Genomic DNA, 25142 nt, shown 5'->3' on the forward strand with positions numbered 1-25142 from the left:
GCTTTCGGGAAACGCATAATCTGGCCATGCCGGATTAATCACGGCTTTTAACTATTGAAGACCATAGTGAGGCCAGTTGTAGTTAGGGAGTGACTTTTTCGGGTTACACCCGATTCCGCCCGGTTATTCCCCCCCGAGCTGACCTCCGACCAATTCGGGTTAAATCCGATTTCTCCCCGAATTCCAGTCACTATAAAATCCTCAAGTGACGTTTCCACTGAAGACGAACAAATGTAGTCACGCGTAACACATGTAAGAATGGGCCACTTACTTTCCAAGCAATACACCCATGTGTGTCAACACTGTCTATGTCTTCGGGGATTACCGCTGGAAGGTCACGATCCCGCAAAAAAAACAAAAAAAAAAACAACAACAACAACAACAAACAAAAAAGAGAGATTAGGAAAGGACTTAATAGACAAGAGAAGAAACAAAAACACCCGATAACACAATTATCGCCCGATTTCTCCTCGAATTACAGGTTTAAAAATAGCGACCGATTTTTACCCCCCCCCCGAATCTGAGAAAGGCATTTAACCCGAAAAAGTAACTCCCTACTTATAGTCACTAGATAAGTCACTAAAGCTATTTAGTGACTCCACCAGGGTAACAGGATCACTTTGTGACACTTTCGTAGATGTGGTTCATCACATAATGCACATACGTGTGAAAAATACGTGTCATACTTGGCGAGATATGAACCTTTCAACACACGTCAAGCTCTGACGTCAGAGCTCCGGCCATTCCCGTTGGTATAGTTTTGCGCTTTCTTGCTCGCCTGCCGTGACGTCAGAACAGCACACGAGTTTTGGTATTGCGGTGACGGTTATTGATTGAAAGGAGAGAGCTATATATATGTCTAGCTTTCTACGCTATGTCTAGAACCCCCCGACCCGGGTCCGAATCCGGGCGCAGGTTGTGCTGTCTGCGTGTTTTCCCTGGGTTTCCCCTCAGACGCTTTAAGGCAAATGTCGTCCCTGTGAAGTCAGCCCATGACGCAGGGTCCCCCCTGCCCCCTTGCGAAAGTCGTGACGTTGCCAGCCTTCGGACTACGGCAAGCAGTGGCACCTAGAACCACCTAGTTTCACCTACTTCTACCTTTGCTGTAAAACTTGGAATGCCGGTTCATATCGATGCAAGGAATTGCATTTATCCGGAATAACATGAGACGCAACTCCTTTAGAGGGACTACCGCATCCGGAAACGTGTGTATGTCCGGCACCGCTTCACACTTCTCAAAGTTTATCTTCCGAAAACAGCTTACATATTAAATAAACGAGTTTTAAAGATTCCCGCTCCCTCCGCCACCGAGAAAGCCCCAGCGACAGTAACATCACGATGACGTAAGCCAGGCACACGAATAGGATCGCAGCGCAGGTGATTGTCTCCGAGCTCGTCTGCTTTGTGTTCGCTCCGCAATACAAAGTGAAAACAAAAATCGGTAAATACGCTGACCTTCGCTTACCAGTGTGAGTTCTGACGCGATGAAAGTGAAAGTCACTGAAAAGGTTAGCTAGCTGTAGGGATCGAACCCACATCTTCTGGATTACCGGTCCAGGGCTCTACCAGTTGAGCCTTGACCGGTAGTCCAGAAGATGTGGGTTCGATCCCTACAGCTAGCTAACCTTTTCAGTGACTTTCACTTTCATCGTTGATTTCTTAGGCAATTTGAGGCTTTGTCTGTATCTGTCCCTTCTATGTTGTTCCAGCCTCAGAACATCAGTTTCTCTCTGACGCGACCATGTCGCGTGGAACACGGTGTTACGCTTCTGGCTGTACGAACACGTCCGACGCTAACCCAGAAGTGGCATTCTACACTCTACAAGCCGATATCACAGACTCTCCGCGACCTGCAGACGCCCTCCCACCCGCAGGTCGGTCACCAAAGGCCCTCCGGCCGCTTCCTGATTTTACTTGTCCGCGCCAATGGGCGCTCCCTGATTGGTGTCGTCCGAGTGACGTTTTCTCCGATTTCCAGAGAGGGAATTCCGGCATACTCTCAACCTCAGTCTCCAATTGAACAGAAACTGCTCCACTAATTCGCGTCGGATTATCGGTGATGAATATAGTTTCGGAAGCGGCGCGACCTGTGTTGCATGTTGTCTTCTCTTGGAGCGTTTACAAGTACAGTTTCTCAACTACTCCTGGATTACCGGTCCAGGGCCCTGGACCGGTAATCCAGAAGATGTGGGTTCGAGTCCTACAGCTGGCTAACCTTTTCAATGACTTTCATCTTTCATCGTTAATTTCTTAGGAAATTTGAGGCTTTGTATGTATATATTTGTCCTTTCTATGTTGTTCCAGCCTCAGAACATCAGTTCTCTCATATTCCAACATATTCGGTTTGTAGGATACATTGCTCTCATACGAAATTGGACTAAAGAGCTGCATATCCCATTCGGAATTGGAATCGCTTCGGTATTGCAAATATGCCAGCAGCTCCACTTGCGTGCTTCGCCGCGTTAATTCGGTCAACTTAACTCTGTGGTCAACTGTGTTCACGAACCTCCGATCACAAAAATACGCTCTCGCTTGGCATTCTCCCGCGTGTTCTCCTCCTCCGTGCCGCAGAGCGCCACCATCATCATCCCTTGGCCGGTCGCCCAACACACGTCCATTTCCACATCACATGCAATGTTGCTGTTGGTAGCGGTCGCGTGTCTTGCGCTGTGCAACGGAGCCCTGGGAGGCCCCTGCCGAGGCCTGGCCCGATACAAGATCACCCTCGTCACGTCCTGGACTGCCACACGGTTCCCTAGACAGTACCCGCGCTGGAGACCTCCTGCTCACTGGTCAATGCTCGTAGGTACGTCCCTATATGCAATAATCAGAGTTGTACGTAACGCGTTACTAGTCATTGCGTTACTAGTAATCAATTACTTTTTTCAGTAGTTTTTAAGTAATCGATTAATTTTGTGAGCAAGTAATTTTCCAAGTAATCTGCTTACAATTTTCGGTAATCCATTACTGAGTAATCGATTACTTTTTTAACCTTCTGTCAACAATGGCAACCCTTTTCAGCGAGCCAATCTGTTCTGTTCCACCACGAGTTCGACTGAAGCAATGACGCGGAGGTCACTGTGACGGCCGTCTCTAGTCCACACGTGTTCCATGCACACCACAGTAATATGATAATCCCTTAAAACTGCCGCCCTACTGGAGCAACAGTAAAATAGGTGACTGTATTGATAAATTGTGCGTGCTGAACATAACAATAGTAACAAAACGAAGCGGATGTTTTGATGTTGTTTTAAATATGTACATAAATCTGTAATAAACGCGTGTATGTGTTTCGTATGTTGCTTTCAAATGTATTTGTGAATTTCACTTATCATGTATGTCGGTGTCTCATTAGAATTTGCAACAAGAGCTGCATATTTGCACACTGTAGGCTCTCGGCTTTGTTATGGCCCACAATTTAAAAGTAACGGGAAAAGTAACGCGTTACATTTTTAATCGGTAACGTATTACATTTTCGATGAAGTAATTTGTAACGGTAAAGAATTACTTTTCGCGCAGTAATAACAGTAATTGTAATCAATTACTTTTTCGAGTAACGTGTACAACTCTACTATATGCATGGATTTCGTTTGACTCCTTTCCGCTTGTCCAAAAGGTGCACGCACAAAACGGAAAGCGTACCAAACGATACGAGGTTTTACTTAAAGGCATTATAAACCTGGGTAGACATCAGGCGAGATACTCGTGGTCTTGCGGCGAGCCGAGATTCGATTCGAACACGAAACGAATAAAGGCGAGTGTATACTTCACCCTCTTAACAGATTGGACCTGATAAGCTGTCCATAGAAAAGGTTTTTGCGCGATTGCCGTGCATGCGTGTCGTACCAAAATTTGTAGCCGTATAGAAGTATATCGACTGTGAGAGGTATGGTATACCGCAGTTGTCGCTGTGGATCACCTCAACCCATCGTCATTCATGTAGTACAGTTGTTGTTGTTCGACTGTGAGTACTGGAGGGTTGAACACTTCAAAAAATTGTAAAGAAAGGAACCACTGCGAGACAGTCCGAACAAGTCGGAGCCCCAGACAGTGAAGCGCTGCAAAAAATAACAAGCACGGCAATCCTACACGGAAAGGACGCGAAGTCGGAGACCAACAGTTGATTCAACCGAGCGCACGGTGCCTCGGCTTACACAATATACTGCAGGGTGCTTTCTTTTATTACTTCTGTTATTCTTTCCAGATGTTTTTTATATATATAAAAAAAAATTATGAGAGCAGCGTATAGATAACGTTTTTTTTTTAGGTGGGTTTATTCGGCCAGGCGAACATTCTCTCCGTGAGAGTATATGTAACTACTATGACTAATTACTACTTAAAATTGATTAATGATTTAATTAGAGGATTTTAGGCAAAAGTGAGATAGCAGAACGGGAGACTGACTTCGCGTGGAAAGGCTTTCTATTTAAAAAAATAAAATTCCTGACACGAGCACGCGTGCGCTAAAATGTCGATAGTCGAATTTTGCTGCGCAAATGAGCCAAAACCCGTCTTGGGATCCCGGGATTTATCAGGAAAAAATTCCCAAAATCCCGGGACGGAAAAATGACCCGGCAAAAAGTGACCGTTCGCAGAATATGTCGGAGAGCTAGACGTCTAACCCAATGTGGTCTAACTCCATGCTAGAAAGATTCCACAGACATCACAGATGTGCCATTTCACGCGTTCGTGTGTTGAAAAGCACAGGAAAACCCAGATTGGGGACGTTCGGCCGGCGCAGGATGGACAGCAAGTACACTGTAAATGTATCCGGAGATTATAGGTATGGCTGTCGATAAAAAAGGTGTCAATGACCGTCTTCCAAAAAGTCTCTAGCTAGGGAGTGGCTTTTTTGGGGTTAAACCCGATTCCGCCCGGTTATTCCCCCCGAACTGACCTCCGACCAATTCGTGTTAAACCCGATTTCTCCCCGAATTCCAGTCACTATGAAATCCTCGAGTGACGTTTCCACTGAAGGCGAACAAAGGTCACCATGTGTAACACATGTAAGAATGGGTCACTTACGTTCCCAGCAATACACCCATGTGTGTCGTCAACACTGTCTATGCCTTCGGGGATTACCGCTGGAAGGCCACGTTCCCGCGAAAGCAACAACAAAAAACAAAAAAGAGAGATTAGGAAAGGACTTAATAGACCAGAGGAAAAAAAAAAAAAACACCCGACAACACCCGAAGGCACAATTATCGCCCGATTCCTCCCCAAACTGCACGTCATAGTGTTCGACAGCGCCACCCATTTGCACTCTAAGAAAAAAAGGAGTACTTTTACTCCTTTTGGGGAGTAATCGCATTACCACAAAAAATAGTCCCTTTCGGGAGTAAATGCACGGGAGTAAATGAATGTCACAGAGTGAAGACCGCATTTCACGCGCTGTTGTAAGAGTCCCAGGTACATAATTGGTGCGCATGCATGAAGATACTTTGAAGCAAACCGTCAACCGTGATATATCGAGTGATATAAAATCTTGCGCCATACTAGGGCACAATTTGCGAAGAAAGATGCGCTAACTGTTTCTTACTCTATGTGGCTGGAAAATTGCTACGTTGTGTGAGTTATACAGCCTTTATGTCGTTCAAATTGACCAAGGACACATATTTACGTAGACGTTTGCATTCAGGAGACCATTCGCGAAGTTTAGTGACAATTTGCAGTCCTGGGGAGTAAACGTCGGGACTAAATGTTGGGTTAGGGGAGTAAAATGGGGAGTAATTGCAGACTAGGGGAGTAGAAGCTGCAATTACTCCCCGTTTTACTCCTTTTTTTCTTAGAGTGTGGTAGAGTTGATAGACTCGAAGTCACTGGTGAACACGTTAACGCCCGAAAGCCACGGTCTTGAGGGAATTTCGATGGTCCCTGAAAGAGACGCGACCTTCGGCCCTCTTTCGATAGGAGGCAGCGAACAAGTGCCCAATCCTGGAACCCAACCCTTCCATTCCGATCTGTTTCGTTTTCAGTCCGTCTATACCAACGTCATGATGACGTTTCTCGTGTAGAGATCTATATTGTGGAAGACGTCCCTAAACAGTTGGTAAGCACAGAGGTAAACGTCACATTCGTAATTTTTCATCGAGTACTTATTTTCCTGACGAACGCAATGATTCCGGATATAGAGTCGCTATCCGTGCAGCCCAGGTTCAGTTATCCTCTAAATAGCGTCGCAGCGGGTAAAGAGGTTAGAAGATGAGAAATGGCCAGAGATAAATTGTGAGATGACAAAAGAACGACTCGAGTTAAACCCTGCCCACTTGACTCGATTGCTGCTATAGAAAGAGTTATTTTCCATCCAAGCAATTATATTCCTACATAGCTCCGCTTTCGTGACAGCGCCTGTCTTTTGGGCACTGTCATTGTGTCAATGAAGGCACCTGATGGACGGCACCATTTGAGCCTTTCAGTTAGCCGGCATTTGATGCGTCTATCCGATTCGTTGAAAATGGGACGGACGCCTCTTTGTAGCATTTATGCTAATGTCACTGATAGCTCTCTCCATAAATGAGGACGATATCATAGAGATATTGCCTTGATCCTGTGGCACGGCGTTTTCTCGAGATAAAGTGTGGAATGAAACCACTTCGAACGCCCTCTGCATATAAGGCGCAGATGATGGCGAAGCAAAAGGGGACGCCACAATGACGTTACACCCTGGTTGCACCTATTACAGGGTTCGCACAAAAATTCTGACCCAAAATTCGGGGGCAATTCAATTATTTCAAGGATTTCAAAGGGTTAAGTTCAAGCAAGGTTAAAAGATTTTCAACTTTCCCTCGAGTTTTGAACGATGTAATGCATAACAGAGCTTGACATTGACGTCCGATTATACTTTTGCTTCAGGTACACTCTTAAAAATGAACTTCACCGCATAGCATGCTCCTAGCCAACCATCATCTCGATTGATATCGTTATCTGCCCTGATTTGTTGAAAACGGGGTGCGTACGCCTTTTTTGTGACAATTATGAACAGCATAAGTGTCACAAAAAAGGCGTACGCCCCCATTTTCAACAAATCAGGGCAGATAACGATATCTGTCAAGATTATGGTTTGCCAAGAGCGTGCTATGAGGTGAAGTTCGTTTTTAAGAGTGTATGCATTCAATTGTTTCATCAAATACATAACAGCACAGAGTATTCCGATTTCTTCACCGTGTCTTGAACTTGAAAGCAAAATATGGGACTAGGCTGTGTCGGGATATGGCCTCAAGTTTTTAACGTGAATACTCGGTGTGAATGGAGAGAGTTCAAATAACGATAGTAGTTTGAATTAACTGTGTATAATTTCAATATCACAACGTTACTGCTGTTCGAGTTTAGCACCTATTTATTACAGTAAATGAAAGGTACGCGATAGTTTTATATTATAGTTTTCTATAATCTTTATGTATACTTTCCTACCGCATCTATCTTTTTTTATTATAATAATTTTTATAATATATATAATTATTGTTTGATGTATGTTTATACCAGGAGATGCAAACAAAATAAATAATAATTTCAACGTCACAACACTACTGCTGTTCGAGTTTAGTACCCATGTATACACAGTAAATGAAAGGTATGCGATAGTTTTTTATTATAGTTTTCTATAATCAAACTCAAACAAAAAATATTATAGTGTTGTTCCTGAAACAAAGTCAGTGGGTAAACGATACAGCCACGCTCGACTGGACCACGCTGGACTAACACCTCCGTTTTTTCTTTTACAAATCAATCAATCAATCAATCACGCTTGCGTGATGGTCTCGATTGGGCGAGGACGGTATCGTGGGCGGCGGAGATTTCGTTTCACCATTTTGTTCAACACACCGGACGATAGTGCGAGAAGTAGGAGATGTAATATAGACGACTCGAGAAAATCCCAGAGCGCTAAGCGCCGCATTGAACTATGGGAACTTGCTGGAAACAAAGGAGGAGAAGGTCTCCAAGCTGTTTCGGTTCCTCCTCTCTCGGCCGATTATCCACGAGGAGTCAACGTCGGCGAAAACGAAACGCGAAGGGACAGTTCATTCCAGTAATCTCCCAGCATGCAACGCGAGCGCAAGGAGCACTGGGATTTTCTGAAATCGCCTATTGAGACATTCGACGCTCATGTTGCGTGGTGACAAGTATTGCCAAGAGTCGTATACTCGTCGTCACCCGTGTCGCGCAATCGATATTGAACGTGTCCTTCATGAACATGAGAAATTGATGATGAAAGAAGGAAGTCACTGAAAAGGTTAGCCAGCTGTACACACTCTTAAAAATGAACTTCACCACATAGCACGCTCATAGCCAACCATCATCTCGAATGATATCGTTATCTGCCCTGATTCGTTGAAAACGGGTGGCGTACGCCTTTTTGTGACAATTATGAACAGCAGAAGTGTCACAAAAAAAGGCGTACGCCTCCCGTTTTCAACAAATCAGGGCAGATAACGATATCATTCGAGATGATGGTTGGCTAGGAGCGTGCTATGCGGTGAAGTTCATTTCTAAGAGTGCACTGTTAAAACAGAACTTCACCACATGGCACGCTCCTAGCCAACCATAATTCCGAATGATATCATTTCTGTGCATTGATTCGGTGAAAATGGGAGGAGGCGCCTATCTGAGACAAATTATGCTTGTCCCAGATAGGCGCCTCCCCCCTGTTTTCAACCAATCAGGACACAGAATGATATCCTTCGGAATGATGGTTGGCTAGGAGCGTGCTGTGTGGTGAAGTTGTGTTTTATCAGTGTCCAGCAGGCTAACCTTTTCAGTGACTTCCTTCTTTCATCATTAATTTCTGAGGCACCTTGAGGCTTTGCATGTACACTCTTAAAAATGAACTTCACCGCATAGCACGCTCCTAGCCAACCATCATCTCGAATGATATCGTTATCTGCCCTGATTTGTTGAAAATGGGAGGCGTACGCCTTTTCTGTGACAATTATGAACAGCATAAGTGTCACAAAAAAGGCGTACACCTCCCGTTTTCAACAAATCAGGGCAGATAACGATATCATTCGAGATGATGGTTGGCTAAGAGCGTGCTATGCGGTGAAGTTCAGTTTTAAGAGTGCACTTGTCCTTTCTATGTGTTCCAGCCTCAGAACATCAATTTCTCATGTTCAACAGTTGCCGCTCGCGTCGATCCCGTCGTATGAATGTGTGTCTGAGTGAGCAAAAATGTAAGAGTGAAAGGAGGATAAGTGAGAGAGAGTGGCTGGTTTGTCCCTTCAGATGACGCACCCTGGAAGTCGCTAAGGAGGCGTGTTTTAGCTTAGCTCAATTGGTAGAGCCCTGGACCGTTAATCCAAAAGATGTGGGTTCGAGTCCTACAGCTTGCTAACCTTTTCAGTGACTTTCATCCTTCATGAAACCGACCAAGTGTGTGTTCTACTGCGTTATGTCCACGTTCAAGTGACCATATAAGATCATGTCGGCGTCTGTTCGAAAAACGGATGAGGGTTGTTGTTGTTGGCGATGTAAGGCGCTAGTGACCGAAACAAGAACATATGCAGGCAACCCTCGTTAATATGACACCCGTTAGTATGACATCCTCGCTTTGTGACCATTTTTCTGGCGCACGGTTTGCTCCCAATCGAGGTCCTCTGTAAAGGCCCCGCGTTATTATGACAACTCGATAATCCGACTATGGACAACATACCGGGGGGGGGGGATAAACCGGAGAGAACACGTGTATTATTCTCTCGTTATTGTGACCGTCCACCAGTGACTGAGTCATCCGGCTGACCCAAGGTCCTCCCTAGTATTTTCAACATCAACACAAACAGTTTATGGTCCCGCGAAAACGCACGCGCGATGAATGCCGAAGTCACGACCCAAGTCCTGAGGTGACTCGCTGGCTAAAGGCGAACTGCAATGAAATACTGCGCCTGCAATGTCTACACCTTCAATAAACTAGACAGATCCAAACAGAGTTCTTTTATGAAGGGTTTACGTGGATCATCAATTCATCATCCATGTTGCTCGTTAATATGACAATTCGCTTTATGACCAAAATCCGCGGGAACGGCCCTGGTCATATTAACGAGGGTTCACTGTATACAGTGAACCCTCGTTAATATGACCGCCTCCGTTCCCGCAGATTTTGGTCATAAAGCGAATTGTCATAATAACGAGAAAGCGGTCCAGTGGGACCAGAGGGCATGCACGGCAGAACAAAACGTACGCATGATGCTGTACAACAATTTATTTAATAAAAAAGTCTGTCAGCAATGACTGCTTGGAGTAGCTTGCAGTGATCAGCTTTTCTAACTGTACAAGAGTATTATTGATCACGCAAACATTATTAATGTCATTGTGTTGCTCAAAAAACAATAAGGCAACCTTCAGTGCTTCACTGCTTTAGCAATCCGAGAAGAGGTATGAGTAATCTTGAGGACAACAACGCCTCGAGTCACCCTAATCCTTTGCGCCCCACCTTAACTGTGTCACTTTGTTCCTGAGAAACTTAAGCAGCCACTCAAAGGGGTGCGTGACTCGGTCATAACAACGGGAGGATAATACGTGTCTTTGATCCCAGCTGTGCCCAAAAATCTCGGTCATAGTCCGATAAGCGGAATGTCATATTAACGGGAAAGATTTACATGGGGAAAAACTGTTGCCCACGAATTCGGTCATAAAGCGTGAATGTCAGATTAACGGGGGTCATAATAACGAGGGTTCACTGTATACCGATGTCATGTGACGATGAGCCGGGAAGTATGTATAAGACGGAGCCGAGGGGCAGGGTCGAGCGTTATTTCTGCTTGTATGTTGCAACACCACCGGCAATGTGTTTTGCCGCCGTAGTTCGAACGGGACACGCATCCAGGCCGGTGATCGATGCAGCGGACTCGTGATCGCGCATTCATGTCTCGTTGAGCACAAGGTACTATATATTGCAACTATCGTTATCAAGGTATCAAGGTTATCAAGGTATATATCGCACTGCTGCAACACAGTGTCCGGCAAGCCTCACATTCCTCTTCCTTACATCTATAGGGTTCCGCGTTTCCGGTTTTAATCGAAAAACGCCGAAAAACATACGCCTGGGAAATTTTCCCTCATTCGGTTTCAATAAAAAAAAAAAAAAAACACCGAACACAGAGGAGCATTCCAGGAACGATGCCACACTCTTAGAAATGAAGTTCACCGCATAGCACGCTCATAGCCAACCATAATCTCGAATGATATCGTTGTACGCCCTGATTTGTTGAAATCGGGAGGCGTACGCCTTTTCTGTGACAATTATGAACAGCATAAGTGTCACAAAAAGGCGTACGCCTCCCGTTCTCGACAAATTAGGGCAGGTAACGATATCATTCCAGATGATGGTTGGCGAGGAGCGTGCTATGCGGTGAAGTTCATTTTTAAGAGTGCAGAGATAAATTGCTGCACAGATGCTCAGCAACTTGTTGATGCAGAAAAAAAACAACAAAAAAACGTACAAAAATACGATGGTCGTGAAAAATGTCCGTGTACTTTTTCGATAGCCGTGAAATGCCACCCCAGCGAACAACGCCATGTTGAATGAGCGTCCCGCGGAAATAGACCTCTCCCTGTTTGTAAACAAATGACGTCATAGTATTCGACAGCGCCACCAGTTTGGTAGAGTTGAACTATATGCTCGAAGTTAGGTGGCGAACAAGATCGAAAGCCAAGACCGAAAGCCACGGTCTTGAGGGGATTAGGATGATCCCTGAAAGGGACGCGACCTTTCGGTCCTACTTTTCTTTCAGTAGGAGGCAGCGAACAAGCGAACATTCGTGGAACCCATCCCTCCCCTTCCGGTGTGTTCCGGTTTCAGTCTGTCTACCAACGTCATGATGACGTTTCTCGGGTAGAGGTTTACTGTCGGGTAAACCATGTATAGACACCAAGAGAAAAAAAACATCGAAAAACGCCGATTTCGCGGAAAAATAAATAAACACCGAAAAACATCCGCCAATCCGCCGAAAAATAAAAACCGAAAACGCGGAACCCTACTTATATCACACCACCACCACCACCACCACCACCACCACCAGTGTCCGTTGTGATGTCGACTGAATGCGTGGCAAGACTCTATACGTTGCAGGTGCTCAACGGAGTGTCTGGAGACGTGCAAGAAAGGGTGAGTGCGAGGTGATGGTGAGGACTGAGACCGATGTTGATAGGGCGCTCGTTGATTGAGGTCGAGTCGCGCGATTGAGCGTGTTTGGTTTGCTGAGAATGCGAGAGGTCGAGATTTACTTTATTGTCGTGTGCTTCGCTTAACCGCTTATTTGGCTTTGTGTTTTCTTTTTTTTTTCTTTTTTTTTAGGGGTGGGTGGGTGGGAGGTTGTCTATGGGAGTAGCCACGTTCATCAACATCGTGAACATCGTGTCTTGATTTGTTTGAGGCATAACAACGGGCACCGTTGATTGATTGATTTTAAAAAAGAAAAAAATGGCACCGTTGACATTGTATGCTTAGCAGCGAGATACCCTCTCGGCGCACAAGAGCATTTGTCGAAACTGTTACATTAACCTTAAAATATTCTTTAACGTCCAAGTTGTATTGGTATCCAGATATACCATGATTTTCCATGAACAGCAGAAGCATATTTATTGTTTTTTTTTTTGCCATGGGTTGATGGCATGGTTTGAGGTGTCCGACAAATTACCTCTTGAAATGTGGGGCACTACAAATCAACTAGACTGGATCAATTGGATTAGATTCTTTTCTTGCAATGTGCAAAACTGGATATTTTTCTGCCACACTCTAAAAACAGAACTTCACCGCATAGCACGCTGTGCGCCAACCACTGCCGAGAATGATAAGGTTACCGCTTCCGATTCGGAGAGAGATGGGGGCATACGCCTTTTTGTGGCAATTTTCATGTATCCAAATTGCCACAAAGAAGGCGTACGCCCAACTCTCTCTTCGAATCAGAAGCGATAACCACATATCATTTGTGGCAATGGTTGGCGCACTCCGTGCTATGCGGCGAAGTTCTGTTCTTAAGAGTGTGGCAGAAAAATATCCAGTTTTGCACATTGCAAGAAAAGAATCTAATCCAATTGATCCAGTCTAGTTGATTTGTAGTGCCCCACATTTTAAGAGGTAATTTGTCGGACACCTCAAACCATGCCATCAACCCATGGCAAAAAAAAAAAAAAACAATAAATATGCTTCTGCTGTTCATGGAAAATCATGGTATCTGGATACCAATACAACTTGGACGTTAGAGAATATTTTAAGGTTAATGTAACAGTTTCGACTAATGCCCTTGTGCGCCAAGAGGGTATCTCGCTGCTAAGCATACAATGTCAACGGTGTGCGTTGTTGTGCCTCAAACAAATCAAGACATTGTGTTCACGATGTTGATGAACGTGGCTACTGTGCCAAACGTATGTTCACGTTGCGTTCCGTTGCGATGCGTTCTGTTGCGATGCGTTCCGCTGCGATGCGTTTCGTTGCGATGCGTTTCGTTGCAATGCGTTTCGTTGTGATGCGTTCCGTTGCGATGCGTTCCGTTGTGATGCGTTCCGTTGTGATGCGTCCCGTTGTGTCACCGGCTTCATAGTATAGACGGAATTGTGGTTCGTCGTCATTTTTTTTTATTCTGCGTTAACGCCGCGAAGCAGCTGTGGCTATGATTGGCGTACAGATGTCGACATGACATGGAGAGAGGCAGAGGACAGAGGACAGCAGGAAGGGGTGTGTGAGGGGGGAGGGGGGTTTGACGTCAGTGAAATCGGTTTCTGACCAAACAACAAAAATGAGAAGCGGTAACATAACCCAGTGACGCTGCGGCAGATGACAATTACTTGTCATCAGAATATTATCCGACTACAACAAATATACTGTCTTTTGTATACCTGTATATGAGTATTTTGAAAATAGACTGAACTCTACGGTGTATATAGGCTATTGAAGAATGCTAATTATTATAAATACTCCGCCGTCATTATTAGAAACGATCTAGAATTGGACAGCCATATTAAACGCGTGTGTTCTTAGGGTGCTCGACAGGACGTGAAAAAGTTTTAATCATTGGGGGGTTTACGTCGCGAGACAACTGAGATCATGAGCGACGCCACACAGCGGTCGGTGGATTGCTTTTGCCCACCTGAGGGTTCTTTAACGTTGCGATGAAAGCTCGGAAAACGGCGTGTCTAAACAACTTGAACACCGCCACCAAGTTGCTGGCGTCCTAAACCGGGTTCGATCCCGTGACCTCAGGATCAGAAGGCGAACACGCTACCGACTGAGCCACCGCGGCCGGTATGTGAAAATGAACAACAACTTCACCTTAAGGTGATGTATGGGAAGTTTCGTCGCCCATTGCTGGCGGTGATGAGGGGAATGAAATAATGGAAAAGAAAGTTTTGCTTCGAACAAGGAAAGAAATTAAAGGGGGACTTCGCAAGGATTCGAAAAAAAAAAAAAAAAAAAAAGGTGAGCATCATACCGAATACGGACCGCTCCCTGGATACCGAATACAACATTCGCACATTCATTTCGTGCGAGTAATTAATTCGTTAATGATGACAATGCCAAACCGAAACCAACATGCAAAGCGCGCAGCGGTTCGCCCTGACGAAGATACCGTGACTGTCACCCGGCATTGTCGTCTGCTACGAGGCTCGCATTCTGCCATGAAGGATGACGTCGGCAATGTTGCTTTCAGCGCCCCCTTTGCTTCACAGAGGCCGAAGCGCTCACTTCGTAATAATTCGTTCGAATAAAATACTTTGCGCACTTTGGGAACGCGATATTTCGTACGTATGTTCCTGACACCGCAAGGGTTACTGCTATGCAGTGATGGCCACTAACTACTTCTACAGTAGTTTAACTATAACTACTAACTACTTCGCGATGGAGTAGTTTAACTAGTAGTTCAACTACTTTTCAGGTGAGTAGTTAAAACTACTTCTTTAACTACTGCAATGTAGTTTAACTACATCTATAACTACTTAACGTTGTCCATCAACACTAATCCCTTGTAGTGTTCTTGGACACCTAAATATGAATCACACGGAATGATAAACTTTGGCTCAAGCCACTGCTACGACAGTCAAATACAAAGCTTGCGGCGGGATTCTTTCTGTGCCTACGCGATAAACTAAGTTGCAGAATTACTTCACAGCAAATGAGGCTTCACTGGACAAGCATTAAAAGTTAAGATTTAGTACACATGTACGACACAATTGCTCTGCACCTCCGTTCTCATCAAACAAGTAGCTCGAGGTAAAAGTGGGAAGCACAATCGTGCCGTAAAGCTTGCGGCAAAATCGGAAGTAGTTGGCGCCTTCAGTAACCTAACTACTGTAGTTAACTACTTAAAATACTAGTTTAACTAGTAGTTGCCACTACATTTCAGCAAGTAGTTGATAACTACTTTTTAACTACAATCTGGTAGTTTAACTAGTAGTTTAACTACATGTAGTTAACTACTGGCCATCACTGCTGCTATGTCACAATCGTTGCGGTGATTTTTTTGCGGAGTCCCACTTTAACTGGTCAATCTTATCTTGAACAGGCATGAGCCACACCGAGGCGGCACGACTGTGGCAGTTGGGCTCCCCGGCGTCGGATGCCTTGGCACAGTTGGCCAATGACAACCGCTTTGGCCCCTCGGTCCTGCTCTCGTCATTGGTACAAGGGAAACGCGGCATCCTGGACTCCTTCCATGCTCCTGGAATCTCCAAGGGCAGCGGCTACACAGCCACGACTTTCTTTGCAGATGCTCTTCACACCAAGGTGATTGTGACAAAAACGGATAAGAGCCCCACAACGAGCAAGGACGTCATATCTAAAAGGGCGAATAAGGACACCAAATGGTCTGGAAGGACGTCGGCTCTTATCCGTCCTAAAGGCACAACATTCAGCATCGACCGCCCCCCTTTTTTGTGGCGCACGCCCCACCCCCCTTGAAGTGCCACTATATACACTGTTAAAACAGAGCTTCACCACATAGCACGCTCCTAGCCAACCACCATACCGAATGATATCATTCAGTGTCATGGTTTGTTCAAAACAGGGGGGAGGCGCCTATCTGGGACAAGATAATCTGTCCCAGATAGGCGCCTCCTCCCATTTTCAGCAAATCAAGGCACAGAATGATATCATTCGGAATGATGGTTGGCTAACAGCGTGCTATGCGGTGAAGTTCTGTTTTAACAGTGTACACTCTTAAAAATGAACTTCGCCGCATAGCACGCTCCTAGCCAACCATTATCTCGAATGATATCGCTATGTGCCCTGATTCGTTCAAAACGGGGGGCGTACGCCTTCTTTGTGACACTTATGCTGTTGTCACAAAAAAGGCGTACGCCTACCGTTTTCAACAAACCAGGGAAGATAACGATATCATTCGAGATGATGGTTGGCTAGGAGCGTGCTATGCGGCGAAGTTCATTTTTAAGAGTGTACGGACTAAATCTTGGGTCTCCAGAATTTATGCAATTGCGGTGTTCTCCTAATACATTGTTTCCCTATATGAAAGAGCAGCAGAAGTGCAATTTCACAAGATTTCTCTATTCGATATCCTCAGTACTCTTACGTCCCAACTGCGCTCATAGTTCCCTGGAAAATTAAAATTTAAAAGTACGGGCAACACTGTGTCCAAGTTGCCACCAACTGCGCATTGTCCGTCCGTCAAGTACCAGGCGTAGTCATCATGAGCAGCAAGCCAGTCGGGAACATAGATGCTTGACCACGACCTACTAGATTATAACGACCATGTCATAATCCGAAACCCCTATGAGGATCCCGTCCGGACGATCCGCTAGGGGCGCTACTCATCGGCACGCGAGATCTGCATCACGATTGGACGATGGAGATTTGAATTCTGAACGCGGAGAAGCGTATGTACGACTACCGTAGCAGACGACAGCAATAGCTCCTATGAAAACGCGTAGAATGATGATGATAATCAACCTCAGAGTGAAACATCTGTGGAATATTCACCGCTTGTACAGAAATACTAAGGTAAGCTGAAGTACAAAGTATTGTAGAAGTTGAGGAAGCAATAACTGGGACGATGAGTAGCGCCACCGCTACCTTCCAAAAATGCGGCGCTGGGAAGGGGTGCCTTCGGCGTGGTCGTTATAACCTAGTAGGTCGTGTGCTTGACAAATTGGGGGTTCTTTCCCACCAGACGTCGCCCCCGAGACGTTTTACCGCAATTTTACTGGCAAGTTAGAAACATTTAGCGTTCCCTGTCACATTTATAATTTGTCGTGCTGGGTTTCCAAGCAACAAGCTGTTAAACTCATTTCCAGCCTGTAATTTCTCTCCGAAGGTCGATTTCTGTCTCCTCCCCATTCGCTCCCAGATGGAACGCTGCGGAGAAACTATGAACTACCGTAGTGTGGATAGCTTCCTCGCGTCGTCTGCTTTTCCACGTTTATTCCGCGTTAGCAGTGAACTAGATTAGGTTAGGTTTGGGGAACCGAACAGTATCGTACCATCGCGGCACTAGTGATCTTCCGGTGAAAATCACAAGAATAGACCTCTACCCGAGAAACGTCATCATGACGTTGGTAGACAGACTGAAATCGAAACAAATCGGAAGGAGAGGGCTGGGTTCCACGAATGGGCACTTGTTCGCTGCCTCCTATCGAAAGAAAAGTAGGACCGAAGGTCGCGCCTCTTTCAGGGACCATCGAAATTCCCTCAAGACCGTGGCATTCGGGCGTGACCTTGTTCGCGACTAGCTTCGAGCCTATCAACTCTACCAAATTGGTGGCGCTGTCGAACACTATATGACGTCATTTGTTTACAAACAGGGAGCGGTCTATTACGGAAAAGAACCAGCAACTCCGAACATCGGTCGGCGTGTTATCCACACCAGAAAGGTGACGGTGTCGCCCCCTATAGGTCGATCCCGCAGCGAATAGCAAGAGTGCTGTAAGTGGCCAGAGTATATGGTCATCGAACACTGAGAAGTGACTCTCCTTTGACGATGATTCGAGTTTTTATGATGCATCCACTGCTAAGGCCATAAAGTGACGCTCCTGCATGACATATACACGGGGCTGTCCTCCAACATTCAGTAAACAGCAGACGCGCCTACGTTGTTGTTAGAAGAGAGACGCCAACTCTCGATGACGCCATGTACTCTTGGAGAATCTGAAACTATGACGGGTTCTTCGTGATACTCACTGACGGCATTTATATTTTGCGTATCGAGCCTTTGGGCGAGATCGAACGCGAAATAAAATAATTATTCTTTTCTAATCTGCAGGCGCAAAAAAATACCTATATAAATTACGCCGCGAGACAACTACGATCATGAGAGACGCCACAGAGGTCGGATTAATTTAGCTCACCTGAGGATGTTATAACAATATCGTTAAATGAGGGCGAAGAAAGGAGTGAAGAGAGAAAGAGAAAAAGGTATAATAAAAGGAGACCAAGGAGTGAAGAGAGAGTAAAAGGAGAGTGAAAGGGAGGTAAGTGTAAGATAGACGCACTTCATCCCTTGCGCCGATAGTGACAGTAGAATTGGAATGCAAGACGATGATTGTCCTGTTGCCAAAATTGTCAGTCTTGGGTAGTAACTCAGTTACTTTTAACTTGTAACTGTAGCTAGTTACTTTTGGGGGTAACTAGTTACAGCAACTAGTTACATTTCCAGAGAAGTAACTTTTAACTGTAACTAGTTACTCTCTCTGTGAATGTAACTGCAAAATGTAACTAGTTCCTCGAATAAATGTCGTTCTTTTCTTTACCCTACCTTCCCCTACTTCCCCTTTACCTCCCCCCTTCCATTGGGCTCTCGACCGAGCAGGGTATTCCAGCTTTGCGAACAGATATTAGTGAAGTTAGTGACCCTTTTTGGTTACTGGAAGCAGTTAGTGGAAGACAATTTTTATCGCACTTCAGTAAACGTAGATAAATGTACGTTTTTAACTATTTTATCACCCTCTCATGGTCATTTTCATAAAAAGTAGCTGTAATGTAACTAAGTTACTTTCTCTCAGTAACTGTAACTGCAACTAGTTACTCGACCGAGAAAGTAACTATAACTGTAACTTAGTTACCATTTTTGGCAGATAAACTGTAACTGTAACTCAGTTACTTTTTAGAAGTAACTTACCCAAGACTGAAAATTGTGAACGTCACAGCGAAGAATAACCTTGCGAAGGGTCGGCAAAGACAGAAAAGAGCACTATGAGGAGAGGGAGCTAGATAATGATGAATCTTTCTACTCTCGCAATAGAATCGATTTGACTTAAGCGTTCATCCCCCGGCCTTAGGTGTCCGCCGTTGCCCGGCTGGTGCCCAGCCCCGACTGGTTGGTCGGTGTAGATAGCGTGGACCTATGCCCTGACGGCCAGTGGCGCGACTCCTTCCAATTGGAAGCCGACGTGGTAGACGCTGGCACGGATCTGGGGCTCACGTTTACGGCGCCCAGATGGAAGGCCGAACCGCGGGAAAACATGACGAGAATCACGTCCCGACACCCTGCCCACCCAGCATCTTCCTTCTACTATCCACAGCTGAACAAGCTGCCTCGGATTGCAGCCTTCCGTTTTCGAAGGCAGCAATCTTACAGCCTGAAGCAGAGCAGCCCACAGGAAACAGGTGAATCTCTCATTTCACTAATTATTATTATTATTATTTAATAATTTGGGGTTTACGTCGCGAGACAACTGAGATCATGAGCGACGCCGCAGCGGTCGGTCTGTGGATTGCTTTTGCCCACCTGAGGGTTCTTTAACGTGCGATGAAAGCTCATCACACGGCCACCCCGTATTTAACGTCCCCTCATTTTATTTTCACTACACCGGAAGATGGTGTTCGAACGGGTGCTGACGTGTCGAGAAGCATAGTATATTACAGGGCTAAGACATAAGACATTATCAATTTTTACAACTTACGCTTAAAACTTTGGACCGGCCCTCTGCCATCGTGACAGTACTCGTTTCTGTGCCGCGATGCTGCTTCTCAGTTATGGTTAACGTCCAAGTGGATGACGCAAGTATCGTTTTGTTTCGTTTTCAATTTCAAGGTGCTAGAAGCCATCAAGGGCCGCGTTCCGATTTAGGAGAATCGGGTGGGAACGTGAAAACACTCGGCAAGGGTCGTCTGCGAGCCGAGCCAACCCAACTGGCGATTCAAGGCTTCCCCAAGCTGGACGGACAGCGCGCCAGACGCGCTCAGTTCGCGTCGTCACCTGCGAGCGGCAGACGTACGAAACATCGATGTCTGGTGTCCCCGTGGTCGCCCTGGAGTCCCTGCAGCAGAACGTGCAACGCGGGTCAGACACAACGGCAAAGAGTCCTGCTACGATCTGGCGAGTTTTGTCCAGCACTGAGTGAAGTAAGACCCTGTGGCACATCGAAAGGCTGCACTTCAAACCTCGACTCGAGCATACAATTCCTGTGGTGATAGTATTCGGTATACATGCAGGGTTTTCAATCTTCAGTCCATGAACAACGAACAGTTCAAAATGTGTTGATGGTTTATCAGGATTTCATCGGCAACGGACAGGCAGGCGCCATTAGTTGTCTATAGGGAGTGACTACTTCGGGTTAAATGCCTTTCTCGGATTCGGGGGGTAAAAATCGGGCGCTATTTTTAAATATCTAATTCTTGGAGAAATCGGGCGATACTTGTGCCTTCGGTGTTATCGGGTGTTTTTGTTTCTGCTCTTATCTATTAAGTCCTTTCCTAATCTCTCTTTTTTTGTTGTTGTTTTTTGTGGGATCGTGACCTTCCAGCGGTAATCCCCGAAGGCATAGACAGTGTTGGCACACATGGGCGTATTGCTGGGAACGTAAGTGACCCATTCTTACATGCGTTACACGTGGCGACCTTTGTTCGTCTTCAGTGGAAATGTCACTTGAGGATTTTATAGTGTCTGGAATTCGTGGAGACATCGGGTTTAACCCGAATTGGTCGGAGGTCAATTCGGGGCAGAATAACCGGGCGGAATTGCGTTTAACCCAAAAAAGTCACTCCCTAGTTGTCTATGAAATTAGCACCAAAGCTAACGAGTTCTGAAGGCACGAATAGCTGTCCGGTGCCAATGACAGCCATAGTTCAAATAGTTCTTCCATAGGTGTGTGTGGCCGAGATTTCCGTCGGCGTCCAGGTTGTACTGCAGCACCTTAAAAATGTGCTCAAGCAATTTGTTGTTCTTCGGTGCTGTGCAGGGCGAATGGTGATGGCAGGTTTGCACTGCGGACTTGCCATAGACAACCCAACAAAGTTTCATCCATACTTTGAGGCTGTACATTGGCTGATATACCAATATATGAATTGGTCTGTGTATAATTCTGTATACATACATTGCATACGTGTAATGTGTACGTACACTTACTTTCAGCGTCGTTCATTGTCTCGTCATCATGTCACATCTCATTCCATCCCATGCCTTGGGGTAATGGGCCGCACCTCATGTGGCGAATTTCCCCATTCCTCGTCATCAATTTATCTGTTGTCGTCGAATATTCGCTTTTGGTTTGAGCCTTCGTGTCCTCTTTAAAGGGGCATGGAAGGGCTCCAAAAATATGTCAGAACGAATTAGGGTCCTAGGCCCTGGGACACATATATTCGCACAACAACAACAACAACAACAACTTCATTACAAGATGATGACTGAGGAGTTTCATCGCCAGGGGGCGATACTCTACCCCATTGCTGATGGTGATGTGGAGAATGAAATAACGAGCCCCTTCACAATAAGGATCCAAGTCCTATGGTATCCAGATGAAGAGGGCTTTGAGGGCAGAGTGTTGGTGGGCTGGATGTGGCCAGGGACCAAGCAATTTTGTGTAAGAGAGATAGGGGGGCGGGAGTCTAACTCGTTAAGGGATCCGGAGAGTACGGTTCGGGAAGGGTTGGTAGTGTGGGCAATGGAGAAGAATGTGCTCTAGATCTTCTACAGCACCGCAGCGACTGCAGTGGGGAGAGTCAAGTTGCCTCAAGCGGTAACGCCACTGTGCTGTAAAAGCCACATCGAGGCGCATTCGATGAACTAATGCGGCATCTTGACGAGATATATATGGAGGCATGAGGAAACCGAGCGCTGGATCAACTCTGCTCAGCACGCACAAAAAGTACCAGCATATATTCGCACAAAAAGTACCAGTGGAGCGCCTAATCCTATAGTGCGCAAGATAGCTTTCAGGTTAGAAAAGCTTCTCTATAGGGTTTATTCACATGACGTCATCCGCAGGAGACCGCCACTCAGGTCCCCCAAGGTCGCCATTTTCCCATGTATTTGTTCCTATCCCGATGCGTGCAATGCCGGAGGCCGCCCTTAGATACCCCATTGTTACCAGACGTTGGCTTGCGTTTGATTGTAGCGCGCTAAAGATCCAGTTGAAGCACAATCTAAGCCAGGCCAAGTCACCGAAGGAGAAATGGACGACTGCGCCTGCGGCGCCCAGAGGCGGCGCTTCGTACGACAGGTACGCCATGTGATGCACGCAGCCGTGCACTAGATCCTTCCGATCGCTCAACACGTTTAAAAACGCGACCAAAAGGTGAAACACGACACAGAAAGTTGTTATACGCGTTTTATTTGTACATATAAAGACTAGATTCATTCGCAGAAACAACAAAAACATTTTGCCGCTATAAACTTAGCGCGCTGAAGTGATCCGGAACGGCAACAGTGGGGTATCTAGTGGCGGCCTTCTTCGTTGCAGCTTTTCCGAGGTGAGTTTGGGGGACCTGCCGCCACTGTCGTGTGCAGGCAGATGTGCTGCATCGGCCGCCATATTGTAGGTCCCATCCAAGCCATTACCCACATCGCACCCACCGTATATTTGGTGTTTCAAAGTTATTGTGCAGTGTGATTTGTAGCATAACCAAGCAATTTCCATGTTTGCGACGTTAATAGTCACCCAAAAAGCACATGGCAGCGAACTAATGTGGGAACATAATTTCGAGGGAGCTACAGTATGGCGGCGAGGTGACGTCAGTGAATAAACCCTATAGGCTTCCAGACTGCGCGCCTGCTTTACTTTCTTCTTGCGGTTGTATTTAGCGCATCTGAAGCAGAGCGCGTCGGTACAGTTCCCTGTGAAGTCGGCCAAGGACGCACGGATCGGACGCAAGGACAAGGATCCCCCAACGAGCAACATGCTGCCACGCCGGCAGGCAGATCGCTCGGAAATAGCGCACCACACCACCACCACGTGGAGCAGAGCAGCCGGAGCCGACCCGATGCCTGGCTTCCTCCAGCGCCAATAGACATGCCCCGGTGATATGGCGTCACAACACGCCTGAAGGAAGGAGGGAGAGATATTGCCGCCGCTCTCTTGTAACCGAATTTTCTCAGGATATATGCTGCGCGCTTCGCGAAAGAAATTTTTTGCGTGACAGTTCCTGAATGTTCAGATCACGCGATAAAAAAAAATATATATATACGTTCGAGGAGCCTTTCCTACTCCTTTAAAGGGACTATAGCATCCGGGAACGTCTGCGGGAACGTATGTATATGAGACCGATACGGTGATGTTCGTCACCGCTTCACAATCAACTTGGCCAAGTTTCTCTTCCGGAAACAGCTTACATATTAAATAAACGAGTTTTAAAGATGCGCACTCCCTCTGCAGCTAACACCATGATGACTTAGCCAGGTGCACGAATGGGAGGGCACCACAGGCGATTGTCTCCGAGGTCGTCTGCTTTTTCGCTCGCATTGCAATATACTAAGTGAAAATGTCCTCGGTAGATGTACGCCGACTTTCGCTTACGAGTGTGAGTTCTGACGTGACCAGTTGCGTGGAACACAGTGTGACGCTCCTGGCTGTACGAACACGTCCGACGCTAACCAGAAACAACATTCCGCAAGCCGACCACAGAGCAGACGCCGTCCCCTATAGTCCCCCTAGTATACCGGCTCCCCGCCCACCTGTCGGTCGGTCGCTAGTGCTACCAAGGTCCCTCCAGCCGCTCCCTGACTGGTCTCGTCCGCGCCAAAGGGCGCTCCGCTCACTGATTAGCTCTGTGATTGGCCTTGTTCGGGTGACGTTTCCAGAGAGGGAATCCCGGAACACTCTCATGGCGAATTAGGGTGATGCATTTCGAGCACGAGTGAGAGCGCTCCCGGTTTAAGTTCCACACAAGGACCGCCCTAGGGCAGTGGGCAGCTGAATTCACCAGCCACACTTACCATCAGAGGCGCTGCGCACTAGGAGAACTTCTGGCTCGGCCTCTCCGAGCAGGAGCCAAAAAAAGCGGCCTAGAAGGGGCGAGAAGTGCTCCGTGCTGCATGACTCGAACACGCGACGCTTACTAAATTGGCATCATCCGAATTTACAACCCGCTCTGAGGGCAGGAAAAAGTGCCCCAAATGCATCTCCCGAAATCGCCATCTTCGCCGGCTCTTGCAATGTGTTGTACATCAAACTGCACTGCACAGGAAGAACGCCACTAATGAGCCTTTTTCTCACAACGGGCTATGCGCATGCGCATGACCTTGAGGCGCCGGAGGTGGTTATCTCCGTCTTCGTTAGATGGCGCAGTATGGGGACGACAGACAGAGCCATTTCAGAGCCTCAGACGCTTTCAGACATATGTCGGCGCAGTTCCCTTAGAAGTCGGCCCAGGACGCGCATTCCCCCAGGGCGTGAGTCGTGACGTTGCCCACATACGTGAGGCCGACAACGGCAAGCCCTATCACCGCCACCACCAGAGCCATTTAGAAGTAGGGACCAGTGAGGAGACCGCACGAACGGCGCAAGCTCGTCGGTCTCACTCCAGACAGGTTTGGGTCCTTTGTGCTCCCCACGTGGACTTGTTTTGACGCACCCCGAGAGTGGTTTGCTATGGAGAGCCGCTAGGATACGACGCGGATGTGAAAAAGGTCCATTCGCGTCAGGGGGGTATGCTTATTAAGAGAAAAGAAAGGAAAGGTCAGCCAGACGGAGGTCGGCTTGCTATTCCAAAAAAAGGAGAAAGGGGAAGAAAAGGAAAGGAAAAGAAGAAAAGAAGAGGAAGAAAAGAAAATGTGAAGAAAAAGGAGAAAAGGGGAAGAAAAGAAAAGAAGAAAAAGAAGAAAAGGGGAAGAAAAGAAAATGAGAAGACAAAGAAGAAAAGAAAAGGAAGAACACAAAACTAAAACTGAAAAGCACACACACGGTCATACAATCACAAGGCGTTGATAAGGTTAGGAGGTGTGAGAAAGCGGAGCGGAGGAGCGCACTGGTGACTGCCCACTGGGTCG

At 46.4% G+C, this 25142-nt stretch overlaps 1 protein-coding gene across 1 annotated transcript; it reads left to right on the forward strand.

The window, feature by feature from the left end:
• The first annotated feature begins 2604 nt into the window (after positions 1–2604).
• LOC135379201 (spondin-2-like) lies at positions 2605–23164 on the forward strand. The gene is made up of 4 exons (XM_064612443.1): positions 2605–2806; positions 15492–15712; positions 19216–19543; positions 22959–23164. The coding sequence occupies exons 1-4, from the start codon at positions 2635–2637 to the stop codon at positions 23162–23164; spliced, it is 927 nt and encodes a 308-aa protein (XP_064468513.1). The 5' UTR covers positions 2605–2634.
• Positions 23165–25142: the final 1978 nt, after the last annotated feature.

Source organism: Ornithodoros turicata, chromosome 1 (assembly GCF_037126465.1).
Source record: "Ornithodoros turicata isolate Travis chromosome 1, ASM3712646v1, whole genome shotgun sequence".
Taxonomy (NCBI): Eukaryota; Metazoa; Arthropoda; class Arachnida; order Ixodida; family Argasidae; genus Ornithodoros; species Ornithodoros turicata.

Bases quoted from the DNA above. Each gene is read 5' to 3' on its own strand.
- LOC135379201 (XM_064612443.1), top strand. From the start codon at position 2,635: ATGTTGCTGTTGGTAGCGGTCGCGTGTCTTGCGCTGTGCAACGGAGCC. The intron at 2,807-15,491 runs GTACGTCCCTAT...TATCTTGAACAG, and splicing joins TCACTGGTCAATGCTCGTAG to GCATGAGCCACACCGAGGCG. The intron at 19,544-22,958 runs GTGAATCTCTCA...GGTTGTATTTAG, and splicing joins GAGCAGCCCACAGGAAACAG to CGCATCTGAAGCAGAGCGCG.